The sequence below is a fragment of the Limanda limanda genome, chromosome 11 (genome assembly GCF_963576545.1).
Source record: "Limanda limanda chromosome 11, fLimLim1.1, whole genome shotgun sequence".
Classification (NCBI taxonomy): domain Eukaryota; kingdom Metazoa; phylum Chordata; class Actinopteri; order Pleuronectiformes; family Pleuronectidae; genus Limanda; species Limanda limanda.
The window spans coordinates 303960-322500 of NC_083646.1; the positions used below are offsets into that span (position 1 = coordinate 303960).

General features: G+C 46.1%; 3 protein-coding genes across 4 annotated transcripts in view; all 3 read left to right on the forward strand.

Annotated features, from left to right (window-relative positions):
• Positions 1-1407: 1407 nt before the first annotated feature.
• LOC133013770 (methyltransferase-like protein 27) lies at positions 1408-4923 on the forward strand. Its single transcript, XM_061080813.1, has 5 exons — positions 1408-1521; positions 2592-2720; positions 2835-2970; positions 4008-4100; positions 4691-4923. The coding sequence occupies exons 1-5, from the start codon at positions 1408-1410 to the stop codon at positions 4921-4923; spliced, it is 705 nt and encodes a 234-aa protein (XP_060936796.1).
• Positions 4924-6943: 2020 nt separating this feature from the next.
• LOC133014083 (metaxin-1-like) lies at positions 6944-14025 on the forward strand. 2 transcript variants are annotated; one of them, XM_061081216.1, is made up of 8 exons: positions 6944-7045; positions 8661-8730; positions 8810-8889; positions 11610-11702; positions 11784-11966; positions 12619-12695; positions 13195-13352; positions 13519-14025. In XM_061081216.1, exons 1-8 carry the CDS (start codon positions 6965-6967, stop codon positions 13749-13751), a joined length of 975 nt encoding a protein of 324 aa, XP_060937199.1. In that variant the 5' UTR covers positions 6944-6964; the 3' UTR covers positions 13752-14025. The 2 variants fall into 2 exon arrangements, with proteins under 2 accessions (XP_060937199.1, XP_060937200.1); XM_061081217.1 differs by lacking the exon at positions 6944-7045 and adding an exon at positions 8362-8413.
• Positions 14026-17488: 3463 nt separating this feature from the next.
• thbs3a (thrombospondin 3a) overlaps positions 17489-18541 on the forward strand; it is an 18702-nt gene continuing 17649 nt past the window's right edge. The window contains exons 1-3 of the mRNA XM_061080818.1: positions 17489-17561; positions 18026-18232; positions 18386-18541. The exon at positions 18386-18541 is cut by the window's right edge and continues 98 nt beyond it. Of these exons, the coding sequence (XP_060936801.1) occupies positions 17489-17561; positions 18026-18232; positions 18386-18541 (436 nt within the window). The remainder of the gene's footprint in view (positions 17562-18025; positions 18233-18385) is intronic.

The window sequence follows — 18541 nt, forward strand, 5'->3', positions numbered from 1 at the left end:
GACATGTGACCCACATAGAGAACAAGTCTCTAGGACCAGGACATGTGACCCACATAGAGAACAAGTCTCTAGGACCAGGACATGTGACCCACATAGAGAACAAGTCTCTAGGACCAGGACATGTGACCCACATAGAGAACAAGTCTCTAGGACCAGGACCTGTGACCCACATAGAGAACAAGTCTCTAGGACCAGGACATGTGACCCACATAGAGAACAAGTCTCTAGGACCAGGACATGTGACCCACATAGAGAACAAGTCTCTAGGACCAGGACATGTGACCCACATAGAGAACAAGTCTCTAGGACCAGGACATGTGACCCACATAGAGAACAAGTCTCTAGGACCAGGACATGTGACCCACATAGAGAACAAGTCTCTAGGACCAGGACATGTGACCCACATAGAGAACAAGTCTCTAGGACCAGGACATGTGACCCACATAGAGAACAAGTCTCTAGGACCAGGACATGTGACCCACATAGAGAACAAGTCTCTAGGACCAGGACCTGTGACCCACATAGAGAACAAGTCTCTAGGACCAGGACATGTGACCCACATCTGCACAGTATCATGAACATGAGGAACATCCTGTCTCAGGAGGAAGCTGAGAAACTCGTCCATTAGTTCCCTCTGGACTGGATCAGTGTGAGTCTTTATCATCAGGACGTCCCAGTGAGTCTGTGAGAGTAGAACAGGAGGTAGAACCTTCAGCTACCAGGCTCTTCTCCTGTGGAACCAGCTCCCACTCTGGGTTCTAGAGTCTGTGAGAAGCCTCCAGTTGGTCCAAGAAGCTGCAGCTGTACGGAGATGGAAATAAAGAGGTTGTGAACCATCAGTAAAAAGAGTCAGACCATCATTCAGTCTGACTCCCCCCCCCCCCCCCCGAGGGGTTTGTGTTACAGCAGGTTCATCACTGACCTGCTGTAACACAACCCCCCCCCCCCCGAGGGGTTTGTACAGACCACTTCTACCAGCAGGAAGCTTCTGATTCATACGTGAAATAATCAAGTCATTGATTCACCTGCATTAGCACAGCTGTGATTAGGATGTTAAAGGTGAATGAGGGCGTGGTCGGATCAGAGCAGCGCGGGAAGCTGCATGAGACGCCTTGCTGATGTGGCTGTAGCAGAGGTCTTCAGCAGCTTGTCCTGTAATAGTGTGTTAACATGTCTATGCTTGAACCATCAACCCCCCACTCACACACAAACTGGTTCAGTGAGCTTCTATGACCCAGGATGAGCAGTGAGCGTCTCAGAGAGGTGGGGGCCGGTCGCTTCCTTTGACATGAAGAACGTGTCTTTCATTTCACATGTTCTCTCCCCTTGTTACTTTGTTTTTCGTGTGTTAGTTTAGAATCTCATGTAAACTCAACTTGTCTCCTCAGGTGTGACTTCGCCGTAATCATGTCGGACTCCAGAACTGCAGAAGAAGTCATCCTCGCTCTCCAGTCGTGCAAGAGTCCTCGAGCGAGAGACACAGCTCAGTTCTACAACGCGTGGGCCAAGAACTACGAAACAGTGAGTGTAAAGCAGCTGATCAACTGGTCCCGTCTTCAGGGGGTCGGCCTTTACCTGGGCACAAAACATTCAGAAGAAAAACAACCTGTGCTTTAATTTTGAAGGGGATTTTTTATGCAGCAGAGTGCCGTCTATTCACACTCCTTTACAGTATGTGGCGTTAATGCCTTGTAATGCTAATAGACAGCGGCAAAGTATGCTCAGCTAAAGCTATATAATTATATTATTTTTAAAACTACCTCTCAGTAGTTGGACTTTTTTATTTCATGTTTGTGGATGACAGCATCGTTGAGTCTGTTAAAAAAGCTCCATGCTCGACCAGAGTCGAATCAGGCTGTACCGGTTAGGAACCTTCAGGCTCAAATAACTCTGAGAACCTGCTGCTGGAGGAGGGGGGGGCGTGCACTACAGGCCCCCGAGACGCGGCTTAAGAGTTTGTCCTCAATGGAAAAAAAATTCCCCTTACATTACTTACTTTTATACTTTTAAGTAGTTTTGAAACCTGTACTTTTACACTTTTACTTAACTACGTAAAACGCTTGAGTTGATACTTCAACTTCTACAGAAGTCCTTTTAAACCCTAGTGTCTATACTTCTACTTGAGTAATGAATGTGAATACTTTTGACACCTCTGGTCCTTAAGATGCACTTTTTGGTTTTTAATTAAAATGCGGCTAATTGAGTGTAAAACGGAATATTTCCCTCTCTAGCATCGCCACCTGCTGGTCGTTTTTGTTTATCATTAAACTTGTTTAAATGTGTTGGCATGTTGTGATATTCTGTATTAGCTCAGGTTCAAACTGCTCCATCTACTCATTAACAAAATTTGATAAGTGAAACATTTTCCTCGATTTGGCTGGCGGCTTGTCAGTGATGGGTGATGGTGCGACCCGAAGCCAGACCAGTTGACAACCACTGGTTTAAAAAACATTGAGATCAGCTGGTTTCGCTCCCCCTAGTGGGCAACAAGCTGAACTGCAGCCGCAGGGACAGGACCTCAGGATCAGTGCTGCTTCAGACGTCAGCCAGCTGCTGTAACATCTGGAACTGAACATGTGTTTGTTGAACAGGACTTATCTCTGATGAGCTACAGATCTCCACAGCTGGCTGTAGATTTCCTGTCTGAGAACTTCACTGGGAGTCCTGGAGATGTTCTGGTTCTGGACGTGGCCTGTGGAACCGGATGGGTCGCTAAACTGGTAAGATTCTGGTGACCAAACAGCTTCAAGAGGACTGTCCTCAGAATCTGAACATGTGTTGTGTTGACGTCTCATCAGGTGTTGATGTTGGTCATCTTGTTGTTGTGAGTCCAGATGTTTGAACTAGGCTTCAGACACTTTGTGGGAGTGGACGGCAGTGAAGGAATGCTGGAACAAGCTGCTGAGACCGGACTCTACCAGGACCTGAAACTGGCTTTACTGGGAACAGACCCACTGCCTGCACAGACTGGTACACTACACACACTATATATACTCTATATACACAATACACAAACTGTATGCACTCTATATACACATTGTACACACTGTACATACTGTATACACGCTGTACACACTGTACATACTGTATACACGCTGTACACACTGTACACACTGTACATAATGTACACACACTGTACATACTGTATACACGCTGTACACACTGTACACACTGTACATACTGTAAACACGCTGTACACACTTATGCTCATCTCCTCCCCAGCTCCGTGGCTCTGACTCGTGCTGACAGAGCCACATGTGAGCATCAGAAAGGAAATGGCGGAAATCTAAACACCAGGACGACCTACTCGCCGATCAGTCTCTTCTCTCCTCTTTCTCTGCCTTTATTTCTGCAGCCAAAACCACTTTTTACCAAACTACTATTCAATCCTCATTTTCTAACCCCAAAAAAACTCTTCTCCATCTTTTCCAACCTCCTGGGCCCCCCCAGTCCCCCTCCTCCCTCCTCCCTTCTACCAAGCCACTTTGTCAACTACTTTACACAAAAGATTGATGTCTCACACTCTTCATTTTTTGATCCTCCTTCTATAACTTTATTTCCATCATCTTCATCTTCATCCCCTTCGCTCTCCTCTTTCACTCCTCTGTCTCAGTAAATAACTACAGACCTGTCTCTCTTCTTCCTTTGTTTCCAAAACTCTTGAGCGCGCGATCTTTAATCAACTCTCCTCCTATCAGACTACACCTTGAATAAAAAAAAAATTACTAACAATTTTTTTAACTAACAATTTAGTAGCACTTAAATGGCACTTACTTATAGCATTTTGTAGTTTTGCTTTATTTTTGAAGAATTTGTACTTTCTTGATTCTTGTTGTTCTTGGTCGCTTGAGTCGCTTTGGATAAAAGCGTCAGCCAAATGAAATGTAATGTAATGTAATACACTCTATATACACACTGTACACACACAAAGTATTCTGCCTCATTACCATGCTGAAACATTAAAGTCTTTTCTGTGGAACCTGAACCCGCTCCTCTTCCTTCCTCAGGTGTGTTTGATGTGGTGATGGTCGCCGGCGCTCTCTGTGCTGGTTTCGCTCCGGTCAGTGTTGTCAGGGAACTCTGCCACGCCGCCAAACCAGGTGAGCAGCTCACAGCCGCCGCTGGGCTCCAGTCTTCAGTGAGCAGGAAAACTAGTGTCAGCTTTAGTTTATAAAACTAAACCTTAGTAAAACTCTGAAAAAAACAGGTGTGGTTTGCAATGCCGATGAACCAGGGAGGTTGTTCTGTGCTTTTCCTTCTTTAATCCAGAGCAGTCGTTCAGTTTGAGAACAGGACGGATTCCTTTCATTCTTTGACTCTGAACTCTTCACTCAAACTGTTTGCTTGCACTTGATATTTTGTTGTTTGCGATTTCCTGCGCTCCCACTGCCGCTCTTCTCCTCACGCTCCATGCTTCTGTGCATGTGACACATTTGCTCCTTTTTAGTGCAACAAGTCTGTTTAACTCCCCAACCAATAGAATGTCAGGTGTAGTGTTGACGACGGAAATTCCCACACACTCGTTGGGGTTACTTTGTTGTTGGTGCTGTTCCCTAAAATACAAAAGGAAACTAGAGAGCGTGTTGTTTCATAGTTTTTAGCACCAGTGTTCACATAACGTAAAGATCTTGAGATCCATGTTGACAGAGATATGCCAGAGTCCTACAACAGAGTTGTTCTCTGTTTGCAGGAGCCCTGGTGTGTATGGCAAGAGGCAACCACACAGAAACCCAAGCAGAGGAATACAAGCAGGAGCTGGAGAGGGAGCTGCAGCTGATGGAGGACGAGGGGCTGTGGACACCAGCTGGACGCAGACACGCAGACAGATACATGCGAAGCTCCAACCTGAGTCCTGAGAGAGAGCAGGACCAGCAGCCGTTCATCAGCGGGACCGTTTATCTGTACAAGAAATCCAGCTGTTAAAATCCAGTTTGAATAAAACGCAAAATAAAAGTTGAGTTACAAAAACGGTTATCATTCATTATCAGATGCAACGTATGAATTTTACATAATTGGTTTATTTTAAACGTGATGGAACTGATTTATTATCAGCTGCTACTTCAACAAGCAGCACATTGTGATGAGCCTGGCCCGTGAGAAGCCGGCCTAGTGGGTATTTGTGTGCGATGTGTGGGATAGTAGCCTAATGTGTGTGTTGCTGCCGATGCCGCTGCTCTTGTGGTTAGTTAAGGGAACCTGCCGATATCCCTTCAACTTGTCAAGTTACATTACATTACATTACATTTCATTTAGCTGACGCTTTTATCCAAAGCGACTTACAATAAGTGCATTCAACCCCGAGGGTACAAACCTAGAACAACAAGAATCAAGACAGTAAAATTTCTTCGAAATAAAGCAAAACTACAGAGTGCTATAAGTAAGTGCCATTTTAGTGCTACCAAAGTGTTAGTTTTCAAAAGTGGTTAGTTTTTTTTTTTTAGTTTTTTTTTATTCAAGGTACAGTCGGAAGAGGTGGGTTTTTAGTTTTCGGCGAAAGATGTGTAAACTTTCAGATGTCCGGATGTCGAGTGGGAGCTCATTCCACCATTTAGGAGCTAGGACAGCAAACAGTCGTGATTTTGATGAGTTTACTCACATACTTTGCAGGACCAATTTCATCAGCACTCCTCAAGGAGAGGCCACGGATGTGCATCTGGGACAGTTCCAGCATTCACCTTCTGGAACTCAGTGCAGAACCTGGGGCTTCCATCAGACTTGGTTTCTAGAAGACCAGGGGAACACCGGGAACTGTTAGCTCTCTAGAGCTACACGTTACTATTAGCTTTACAGCGACAAGTTACTATTAGCTTTAGAGCTACACGTTACTATTAGCTTTAGAGCTACAAGTTACTATTAGCTTTAGAGCTACAAGTTACTATTAGCTTTAGAGCTACACATTACTGTTAGCTTTAGAGCTACAAGTTACTATTAACTTTACAGCGACAAGTTACTATTAGCTTTAGAGCTACACATTACTGTTAGCTTTAGAGCTACAAGTTACTATTAGCTTTAGAGCTACACGTTACTATTAGCTTTAGAGCTACAAGTTACTATTAGCTTTAGAGCTACACATGACTGTTAGCTTTAGAGCTACAAGTTACTATTAACTTTACAGCGACAAGTTACTATTAGCTTTAGAGCTACACGTTACTATTAGCTTTAGAGCTACACATGACAGTTAGCTTTAGAGCTACAAGTTACTATTAGCTTTAGAGCGACAAGTTACTATTAGCTTTAGAGCTACAAGTTACTATTAGCTTTAGAGCTACACATTACTGTTAGCTTTAGAGCTACAAGTTACTATTAACTTTACAGCGACAAGTTACTATTAGCTTTAGAGCTACACATTACTATTAGCTATAGAGCTACACATGACTGTTAGCTTTAGAGCTACACATGACAGTTAGCTTTAGAGCTACACGTTACTATTAGCTTTAGAGCTACAAGTTACTATTAGCTTTAGAGCTACACATGACTGTTAGCTTTAGAGCTACACATGACTGTTAGCTTTAGAGCTACAAGTTACTATTAGCTTTAGAGCTACACATGACTGTTAGCTTTAGAGCTACAAGTTACTATTAGCTTTAGAGCTACAGGTGACAGTTAGCTTTACAGCTACATTTGATACAGACAGACATACAGATATATAGTAGCTATAATTGGCAGGGCTACCACAGCACCATCTAGTGGCAGCTGTCAAAGATGTACTCTGTTTTTTGTGATAATATATATGAGCGACATTATATTTGTAATAGTTAGAGATGTTATAAAGTTTTGTGTTGCGTTATTAGTTAAAATTAGAAGTTTATGTCACAACACGTTTCCTTAATATAATGACAATACATTTCAAACATCATACTGTTTTTGTTTTAGTCTAGGATCTCTCACTGAAAACAGCATTTTATTTTGGAAATTACCGGAAATGAGTTTCGCTGCCGGGTGAAGAGGCGTGTGTAGGTTCAAGATGGCGGCGCCGGACGAGTTGTTTTGTTGGGAAGGAGACTGGGGTCTTCCGTCCGTCAGCTCCGACTGCCTGGTGGTTCTGGTGAGTGTGGACCCGAACTGACCCGAGCGGACCCGAGCGGACCCGAGCGGACCCGAACTGACCCGAGCTGACCCGAACTGAAGCAGATACACACACTGATCCACGCACACACTGACACACACAAACTGTGACCGACATTGACACACACATGCACACACTGATCCACGCACGTACACACACACTGACACACACAAACTGTGACCGACATTGACACACAAATGCACACACTGATCCACGCACGTACACACACACTGACACACACAAACTGTGACCGACACTGACACACACATGCACATGCTGATCCACGCACATACACACACACTGACACACACATGCACACACTGACACACACATGCACACACTGATCCACGCACGTACACACACACTGACACACACATGCACACACTGATCCACACACACACTGACACACACAAACTGTGACCGACACTGACACACACATACACACACTGATCCACGCACGTACACACACACACTGATCCACGCACATACACACGCGCACACTGACAAACCCACAGTGACACTGATTAATATTGACATTGATAAAATAAATACGTGCAGAGAGGTCATGATTTACAGCTGCTGACTAATGATTGGTTCAGAGCGTATAGAGGGCGGGGTCCTGATGCCGCGCTCCACCCACAGTCACTGCTGCACAGACCGTACTTTACCACAAGAGGGCAGCGTTGGTATCTGAGACACATTATCTTCTTTGTGTTCTTCGTTATTTTCAGTAGGAGAACAGTAGATCAGTCATTTGATCATTGATCGGTTTGGCTGTGAAGCCGTGTGCTGCAGGTGAAACCATGTTTCTGAGTTAGCGCCCTCTTGTGGCGGTGGCCTGGTTCTGGCCTCAGTGCTCATACTGGGAACTGGAGGACAGTTACTTTGTTTTTCCTCTCCAAGCTTTAGCTCAGCTAACGTGTCTTCTGTGTGGCTGCAGATCTTCATACGACCACCAGATGGCGCTTCGTTAAACTGATACTGAATGATGTGGACTGTATATCAAGCTGTTTAATGACTGTATATAAAGACCATCAGTGACTGTATATAACTATATAGCACCACAGTCTGTGCAGAGCTCTGGCTGTAAAACTATGAACTGTAGTGAACCTCATTTCCCAGAGTGCTGTGAGGCACACAGTGTTTCCATGGCGCTGCTGCCTGCAGACCACACTGAGGGCGCCAGGCTCCAGTGGCTGATTCAACTGAAACATGTTTGTGTTGGACTGAGATCACAGAGCGGAGCAGCAGTGCATTCTGGGTAATGACGGCTCTCTTGTGAAAAACACGGATCTGACGCAGCTGCAGGTTTTACTGAGTCTGTGGAGGAACGTGACCGTGCTGCTGGTCAGCTGCTAATAATAATAATAATAAATAATCTTCTGTATATACAGTCGCTGATCATCTTTATATACAGTCACTGATCCTCTTATTATAGGTTTTATATGTTTCAGCACGTGCTGGAGACGTAACACAGAGATAAAACGGAGGAAACTGAAGCATAGTGTTGTTTTCTGTCATCAAGTGTGTGGGTTATTTTGTGCGAGTATTGTGTGTTTGTGGTGTAATGTTTTGCGATGCTGTGTGTCTGCAGGCCTACGCTCAGTTCGCAGGAGCTCCCCTCAAACTGAAGAAGATGTCCAACCCCTGGCGGAGTCCCGGCGGTGAGTTCCATCTCCGCTCACACATTCACGATCAATTTCCCAAAACTCTCTCAGTCACATGTCGACTCTGCTCCCTCAGGTTCACTTCCTGCTCTGAGGACCAATCAAAAAGAAAGTCTGTCCAGACCCTCTGAAATCATCATACACCTGAGGAAACAGGTAAACTTGTGATATTCTGAGCATTGCTAGAAGAGACCCGAGCGTTTCATGTCCAGCGACGGCTAAATGTTACCGTTGTGCCTATGACAACAATCTCTTGAAACATCTGAAGCTTTGTCAGGGCTTGATTCCACTGTGATGATGACGTGAAGAAAATGAATTGAACTTTGTTGAAGATACAGATGGACGCTCTCTGGTTGCTTCCTCACAGGAACAGAGTGGTGGAGACAGAGTGTGATCTAAAAGTGATTTTGAGTTTAATTCTGGAGGTCAGAGGTCGAGGTCATGTGACCTCTCAGGCTAATTGAAGAGCAGACGGGCGAGGGGCTGAGCCTGTAGAGCAGCAGGAGGCGGAGCCTGTACAGCAGAAGGAGGCGGGACATGACGTATAAACTCATGTCCCGCCTCCTCGTGTTTCCAAGTGGACGTCTTCGTCTTCTACGATCCAGAACGTGTCCAGAGACACTGACTCAGTCTGTGTGTGTGTTTGGAAAAACTCATTAACCAACAGGAAGCAGCAGCTAGAGGCACATTCCATCAGAGCTGATAATTATCTTTTTTAAATTTCCTTTAAAAAGCTGAGCCCTCATTAACTCAACATGAGTCTTTGTGTCTTTCTCCTCCTCACGTGTCTGTTATAATATCCACTGTCCTGATGGATTTCAGGTCCAGAAACTGTTAGGGGTTAAGGAATGGATTATGAGTTTCCTCACTAAGTAAAAAACGTTTGAGTGTAAACGCCGTCTCCAGAAGTTGAGAAATGAGAGAAGCGACTTGCTTACTCGCTAAGCAGAGGTGGTAAAAGTACTGAAATATTGTACTCAAGTAAAAGTACCTTTACTTTGATGAAATTTTACTAAAGTACAAGATGAAGTACCCATCTAAAAATCGACTCAGGTAAAAGTAAAAAGTAGTTCATTTAAAATGTACTTAAGTAAAAGTTACTTAGTTACTTCCAACAACTTGATGGGGGCCGCTCCTATGCAGTGCAAAAAAGGACAAGGGGTCATAAATCCAATCCAAAAACAGTTATTTTTAATTAAAGGAGAATCTTTACAAATATTAGTGCAATGACATTAAACATGTCAAACATTAAACATTTAACATGTCAACACAACATTTAAGAACTTTTGGGAGGACATGTCAAGACATGAACCACATGACGGCTAAAATAAAAAGTTAAAATGCAGCTGTCCCACTGTATATTTAAACTTTGGTTAAACTTTGGTCGACCTTTAGAGCACTAGTCTACAAACATCTGGCTCAGATGTGGCCACGGGTTTTCTTCTTCTGCTTTAATCTCAACGGAAAGTTCGATGCTTCCGCTTGTTGGTCGTTCACCATCCTTCTCTAGCTCTCGTGACATCGACTCCATCATCCACTCGATGCAGCATCTTCCACCAGTGTTGAGCAAGTTCACACCTCATGAACTAGTTCAGAGTAAATGTAATTCGTTACTTTACACCTCTGTCGCTAAGTGGCTAAAATGTTGCTGCCGTTCTTATGTAAAAAAGGGTTCACTCATGGGAAAAGGTAAATATTAAAAGATTGATTCCTCCTTTTTGTTAATTGAAATCGGATCGTTTAAATGAAGATTTTAATCAGAGAATCGATAGATTTTTTAACTTGTCGCTATTGAACGACGTTTCCATGACATTTCACAGTGAATCAGGAATTCGTTGCATTTTCAGGAAACACAGAAACGATTGTCGTCCGTCAGTGTGACGTCGATCTGTGAGCTTCTGTTTTGAAACCTCAGTTATTTGAAACCACAAGTAACCATATTTGGAGGAGTAGGGGGTGGAGCCTTACTGATGTGTAAGTGTGTCAAGCTGCGGCAGCTTTAAACGCTCAGTGTGTAGGATTTAGTGACATCTAGTGGTGAAGTGTCATGTTGCAGCTGAATACCCCTCACCTCTCCTCCTCCTTTATTCTTAAAGTGTTTTTATATATATTTATTTATATTATTTAAATATAAAGTGCCCATTCAAACAATTTGTACAATTTAGATGAATCACAGCAGTGAAAACATCACTAGGATTATTGGATATTAGATTTCTAACGATAGATCCTTTCACCTAAATCTTGGAGACTGGACTTCTTATTTAACATTTATTTTGGGTTAAATTTGTATTTTTGTTTGGAGAAACATTTTAAATTTTTTTCCTTAATGGATGAATCATTCTCCTGAAACAATTGCCAGTTAGTTTTTGCAGCTCACGTGTAGATGATGAATTATGGACTTGGGTTAGCGACCTACAGGACGGAGCGTGTGTGGTCATGTGACCACGTCCTGTTTCCGATCAGTCTCTGCTCCTTGTTCCGATGATCGGAGCCAGCTGCTGGAGCTGCAGCTGGAACACATTCCCTGTGTGCCGGCTGCGGCGGGTCGGTGAGGAACCACCGCGAGAGAAGAGCTGCTGAAGAAGCTGGAGCAGAAAAGCTGCGGCTTCACGCTCAGCTGCAGATTGTATTTTATTCACTTCAGTCACATCTCTCTCTCGTCTCGTTTTTCCTCTTCAAGCTTCCTCCTCACACGTCACATGTTCATCCTCTGTTTCTTACTCTTCACTTTTAGTCTAGACATAAAGATGAACCATATATAAAGACAATGCTTCTCCTCTTCCTCACAATATCCCTGGTTTTGAGGTTCCGCCCGTACACGCTCTTGTGATAACATCTTTGACAAACATTTATTTAACGTGATTTTTGACTTTCAGAAATTTAACGCAGACTTCGATCTGTCGGCGAAGGAAAGTGCCGACAGTCTGGCGTTCATCTCTCTGATGGAGGAGAAGCTGACGCCTGCTCTGGTGAGACGCTCGTCTGGTGTTCGGATCTAAAACGCTCGTCCTGTATTTGATTCAAATCCTTTTTATTTTATTCCTTCGTAGATTTACACGTTCTGGGTGGAACCAAAGAACTACGTGGATGTGACTCGCCGCTGGTACGCAGAGCACCTGCCTTTCCCTCTGAACTTCTTCCTGCCCGGGCGGATGCAGCGGCAGCAGTTGGAGAAGCTGCGACTGCTGCGAGGAGAAGAGATCCTGGAGGCCGGAGAGGAGCTGGAGAAGGAGGTGAGGACGATTCTCACCTGAAACTAAACTCTGCTGCCGTGAGACACGAGGGAATCGACGCTGAGTCACTGAGCCGGCGTCTGGCCGCAGGGACCTGATGGGTTCCATGTGTTTCCAGGCCGAGCCTTCAAGTGGTCGGAACATTTACAGGCAAAGGAAAAAACTCCTCAGTGGTTCTCTCTGTTGGAAACTGCTCGTATGGAACAAAGCTTCCACTTTGGAAAAAGGTCAAAGGTCAGGGAGCATTAAAGGGAAGGTCATTAAAGTCGACAGTTTGTAAATCATTTAAACAACCTGACGTGATTCTGCTCAGGAAACTAAAGCAGCTTCTCAACAATCATAAACGTGACCAAGTATGAAGAAAACATTTAGTCTGAAGAATGTGTTTATTGAGTTTTTCATTTCTACGAAGCAGAAACAATCAAAAACTAAAGGAAAGTATACAGGTATATTTATTTTTACCAATTCCCTGATATAATTCTGTATCAAGAATTCACACGTTGTCCATGACAGTTTTTTCCAAGTGCGTTTGTTACATAACACGTCTTTTTAAAATGTGTTTCATCAGATAATAAAACAAATCAAAATGGCCGCCCTGCAGTTGCTCTTGATGGCTGCTTCTCATATTGTCTTCCTGTCGGTTGTGTTTCAGTTGTACCGTGATGCTACCGAATGTATGAACCTGCTTTCCCAACGACTCGGCTCGCACAAGTTCTTCTTCGGAGACTCGTAAGTTGCTCTGGTGTCTTACTCTTCGTAGCCAGCAGGGCGGCGCCACCTCAGCCGCTAACATTAAAGGAGACGGGATGTTTTTCAGTGTTTGTTTCCTGTTGTGTTTAAATTAGTTAAAGGTCTAGAGAGTTTCTGGAGGAAACTTCCTCCTCAAGATGTCATATTTTGTGACTAGAATCTGTGTGTAGACTAGGTGCTAAGCTAGCTATGTATTATGCATATATATATAATTGACTACACATACGAAAAGCGGCTGACCAATCAGAGTTGAGCAGCTGACCCAGGAGTGAACATTAGAGCATGAAAACATTTCCAATGATCAACATGACGTCAGATTCTCAGTGAGTGAACTCACGAGACGTTTATATTTGTTTTAGATTCTGTGAATAAACAGATGAATCTCTGTAGTTGTTATTCATCTCTCAGTTTATGATCAGACGACAGTTTGAAGTTGTTCTCAGGATCAACACGTTAAAGCTGCTGGTCTCGTCTTCAGGCCGTCGGCTCTGGACGCCTACGTGTTCGGTCACCTGGCGCCGGTCCTGAAATCCAAACTGCCCAATGGGAAACTGCAGCAGCATCTGAAGTCACTGGACAACCTGAGCAGCTTCTGCATCAACATCCTGCTGCTCTACTTCCCCCGAGACGACCGAGGTGAGTGACCAGGCGACGTGGCCCTTTCACAATAAAATACTGCTTTTGTCAACCGAAGCCACGGTAACAGAAATAACAGCCGTGTGACATCACGGATGTCCTAGGACAGATGTTTGTGTGCTCCCAGATGTTTCCCACTGCTGACGTCCTCCATGTTATATTTTAGAGAGCTCCAATCAGAAGATGGCGTCTCAGCCCGAAGGTGGAGACTTCGACCACGTGCCCAACAAGCGGAGGAAGCAGTTCCTGTCGGCTCTGGCGGCTCTGGGCGCCATGCTGAGCTACGCCCTCCTGACCGGCATGGTGTCCATCCAACACGTCCACCAGGAGGCGCTGGAGGAGCCGCCGGACCTGCAGACCATCGGGTCCCAAGACCACGAGGAGGAAGGAGACGGGTGATGAAGGACGGAGGCTGAGATGTTGGACAGGAGACAGATTCTCATCCTGGACGAATGTAAATTAATTAACGATGATTCTGTGATTCGTGAAGAAACTTTTAACTGTTACATTTTTTAATTTGATTCAAAACGCGATCGACTTTTTGTTTAGATAAAAACTTTTTTTTGATCCCATCAACGATGAAAATCACTTTTTTTTTCTCATTTTCTTCCTTTAACAATAAAAATATGAAACAATAAATGTATTCATATAATAAAACTCCTCTTCAGCTTTATGATCTGATAGTGAGTCGAATCGTTTTCATGGCGTCAGATAAAGATCCACGACGAAGAGGAGATGAAGAAGACGAAGAGGAGATGAAGAAGACGAGGATCGACGACGTGTCAGTGAAGAAGATAAAATCATTTCCAATCTTCTGGAAGACGTTCACCAGGATGGAAGCTCCTGCTGCTTCACCTGAGTGGATGAACCTGGCTCCATGTCAGAACATTGGAATCTAAAGAAGGATCTACAGGTTCTTTACGAGGTTCCAGAGGTTCATTGGAAGGTTGTCATGGTGACTGAGGAGGTTCTTCGGGTTCTATTAGAATTTCATTGGATCCTCAGTCAGTCCACACGGAGAAGCATAGATCAGCCTTTAGTGTTGACAGGGTTCTAGAGGTTCCTGAGAAGGTTCAGGATGTAGGTGGAGGTTGATGACTTTGCACAATCTCCTGAAGGACAAGAACCTTCAACAGTTCCTACTCGTCCTTCAGCTGAGGTTCTGCTGGTCCTTCAGCTGAGGTTCTGCTGGTCCTTCAGCTGAGGTTCTGCTGGTTCTTCAGCTGAGGTTCTGCTGGTCCTTCAGCTGAGGTTCTGCTGGTCCTTCAGGTTCTCAGTGACGTGTTCTCCAGCTGCATCAACACTGACTGATGGGACATGGCTCATGCTTCAATTTGATTTGTAAAGCATCAAATCATAATATATATTATCATAAGGCTTTTTACATGGAAGCTCACACATACAGACGGCAGACACACACAGACACACACAGACACACACAGGCACACACAGACGCACACACAGGCACACACACAGACGCACACTTTCCCTGAGTGGGTCTTGGCCCCGGAGACGTTCAGCTGCACATGACGCCATCGCACAGGAATGTGTGTGTGTGTGTGTGTGTGTGTGTGTGTGTGTGTGTGTGTGTGTGTGTGTGTGTGTGTGTGTGTGTGTGTGTGTGTGTGTGTGTGTGTGTGTGTGTGTGTGTGTGTGTGTGTGTGTGTGTGTGTGTGTGTGTGTGTGTGTGTGTGTGTGTGCCTCAGGGTTTCATTAAATAATCTCAGCCCCCCACCCCCACCTGCTGTTAAAACAGGTTTCCACGGCAACGCTCCAGAATGAGAAACAAACAGTGAAGTGTGAGACGACACAGGAAACTACAGCAAAGTTTAAACTGCACACACACACGCACACACACACACACACTCGTGCTTATTTCAGACCACATATAACAATAAAACCTATGTGTTTATATAAACTGACATTTAAATAAAGTCTTTATTAACTGAATTCTTTGCTTTGATTGAATTTTTCAAACTTATGGAGCTGAATGAAACAACATTTATACAAACATATTCACACATATTTAAACAAGTTTTCTCAAACATAGTAAAAACAATGACAGTGTTTTTGTGCTTGAAGCTGCTGATGTGTATTTTCACGTTTGTTAAGAGACAAAAGATCTTTGTTTGTTTTTGATATTGTGAGATTTTATTTGAGTTGAAGTCAATCAAACATTTTAGGGAAAATAACGATGAAAAATGATCGTGTGTTTACATGTTCCCTCTCGTGTGGACCTGAGGTGGGTCTGATCCCGGGTCTGATCCCGGGTCTGATCCCAGGTCTGATCCCGGGTCTGATACAAGGTCAGATCCCAGGTCAGATCCCAGGTCTGATCCCAGGTCTGATCCCAGGTCTGATCCCAGGTCAGATCCTAGGTCAGATCCCAGGTCAGATCCCAGGTCTGATCCCGGGTCTGATCCCAGGTCTGATCCCGGGTCTGATACCAGGTCAGATCCCAGGTCTGATACCAGGTCAGATCCCAGGTCAGATCCCAGGTCTGATACCAGGTCTGATCCCGGGTCTGATCCCGGGTCTGATCCCAGGTCTGATCCCGGGTCTGATACCAGGTCAGATCCCGGGTCTGATACAAGGTCAGATCCCAGGTCAGATCCCAGGTCTGATCCCAGGTCTGATCCCAGGTCTGATCCCAGGTCAGATCCTAGGTCTGATCCCAGGTCTGATCCCGGGTCTGATCCCAGGTCTGATCCCGGGTCTGATACAAGGTCAGATCCCAGGTCAGATCCCAGGTCTGATCCCAGGTCAGATCCTAGGTCTGATCCCAGGTCTGATCCCGGGTCAGATCCCAGGTCAGATCCCAGGTTTGATCCCGGGTCAGATCCCAGGTCTGATCCAGGGTCTGATCCCGGGTCTGATCCCGGGTCTGATCCCAGGTCTGATACCGGGTCTGATACCAGGTCAGATCCCAGGTCAGATCCCAGGTCTGATCCCAGGTCTGATCCCAGGTCTGATCCCAGGTCTTATACCAGTTCTGATCCCGGGTCAGATCCCGCGTATGATCCCAGGTCAGATCCCAGGTCTGATACCAGGTCTGATCCCAGGTCTGATCCCAGGTCAGATCCCGGGTCTGATACCAGGTCTGATCCCAGGTCTGATCCCAGGTCTGATACCAGGTCTGATCCCAGGTCAGATCCCAGGTCTGATCCCAGGTCTGATCCCAGGTCTGATCCCGGGTCAGATCCCGGGTCTGATACCAGGTCTGATACCAGGTCTGATCCCAGGTCAGATCCCAGGTCTGGTACCGGGTCTGATCCCGGGTCTGATCCCGGGTCTGATCCCGGGTCTGATACCAGGTCTGATCCCAGGTCAGATCCCAGGTCAGATCCCAGGTCTGATACCAGGTCTGATCCCAGGTCTGATCCCAGGTCAGATCCCAGGTCTGATACCAGGTCTGATCCCAGGTCAGATCCCAGGTCTGATCCCAGGTCTGATACCAGGTCTGACTCTGACTTGGGATCAGGTGATGGATAAAGCTTCAGCTCACTAACTTCTAAATAAAATATTCAAGAAATGTTTTAAGTATTAAAAATAATAAAATAAAATAATCGGTGTAATTACACAGACACCATGTTGACGTCACGGTAAACATCTTTCCCATCAGTCATCGTGCGCGTTTACTCTCAGTCGCGTTAACTCCACGCGCACGAGCCTGTGGAGGAGAGCGCGCGCCCGCGGCAGCAGCAGTCACTCGGTCCCGGACTCAGCTGCCGCTCGGTCCGCTCGTCCCCGGTGCTCCGGTTCTGCTGAGCTCGTCCCCGGTGCTTCTCCGGTTCTGCTGAGCTCGTCCCCGGTGCTTCTCCGGTTCTGCTGAGCTCGTCCCCGGTGCTTCTCCGGTTCTGCTGAGCTCGTCCCCGGTTCTCCGGTTCCGCTGAGCTCGTCCCCGGTTCTCCGGTTCTGCTGAGCTCGTCCCCGGTGCTTCTCCGGTTCTGCTGAGCTCGTCCCCGGTGCTCCGGTTCTGCTGAGCTCGTCCCCGGTGTTTCTCCGGTTCTGCTGAGCTCGTCCCCGGTGCTCCGGTTCTGCTGAGCTCGTCCCCGGTGCTTCTCCGGTTCTGCTGAGCTCGTCCCCGGTTCTCCGGTTCTGCTGAACTCGTCCCCGGTGCTCCGGTTCCTCTCGTCATGCTCCCGGTGCTTCTGTCCCTCTTGTGTGTCCCTCTCGTCTCTGGAGTTCTGGACTCACCGGACGTTCAAGGTACTGACACCGAACCCGCACTACGTTACGTTACTACGTTACAGTAACGAAGTACGTGGAGAAGTTTTCGGTACGTGAGAACTTCAGTTTGAAGATCGATGAATGGATTTGATTGACAGCCGAGGCGGGAAACATCTGTTTTGATTTGAGTATTGGGAGAGCTGCTCTGACGTCACAGCTGACCTACGGTTCTAATCTTGAATATGATTGGTCCTTGCGTTGTGACGTTTGACCTGCAGCTTCGCCTCATCAATAACATAATTGATCTGGGATCAGTTCAGCTGCTGCAGGTCAGAGGTCGTCCTGTTTTTCTTACCTGTCACCATAGCAACAATGAGTAGACAGAAATGGTCGTTTCATTGTCACGGTGACGCCGACATCAGCGAGCAGCGTGACGATGACTCGTCGATAGATTGATTGAAAACCCAGTAACAGCTGCTGATCACATGACCTGTCTCCCTCAGTGATGGACGTGTTGGGCCTTCAGGACCCGAGGCAGAGCGCCGCCGCCGTGGAGAAGCTGGCGGCGGCGCTCGGCTCGCTCAGCGACGTGTACGTGGTCGCCACGCTGCGGCTGCCGGCCAAGCTGGGCGGAGTCCTGCTGGGTCTCTACAGCAAACAGGACAACAGGAAGTACCTGGAGCTCGCCGTCATGGGAAAAATCAATAAAGGTTATTCAACATGTTTTTATTCAAATGTCTCCAAAGAGACAAAAGTCTTCAGTGTGCATGACAGTGACGAGGAGGGCAGCTCTGTGGCGCCCTCTACAGGAATCCTCCAGTAGCACGTGTGTTCTGATTGGTCACCACTCTCCCCCCCCACAGTCCTGGTTCGCTACGTGCGAGCCGACGGGAAGCTCCACACGGTCAACCTGCAGCACGCCAGCCTGGCCGACGGGCGCACGCACTCCATCATCCTGAGGCTCGGGGGGCTTCAGCGCGACAACATGAACATGGAGCTGTACGTCAACTGCCGATTGG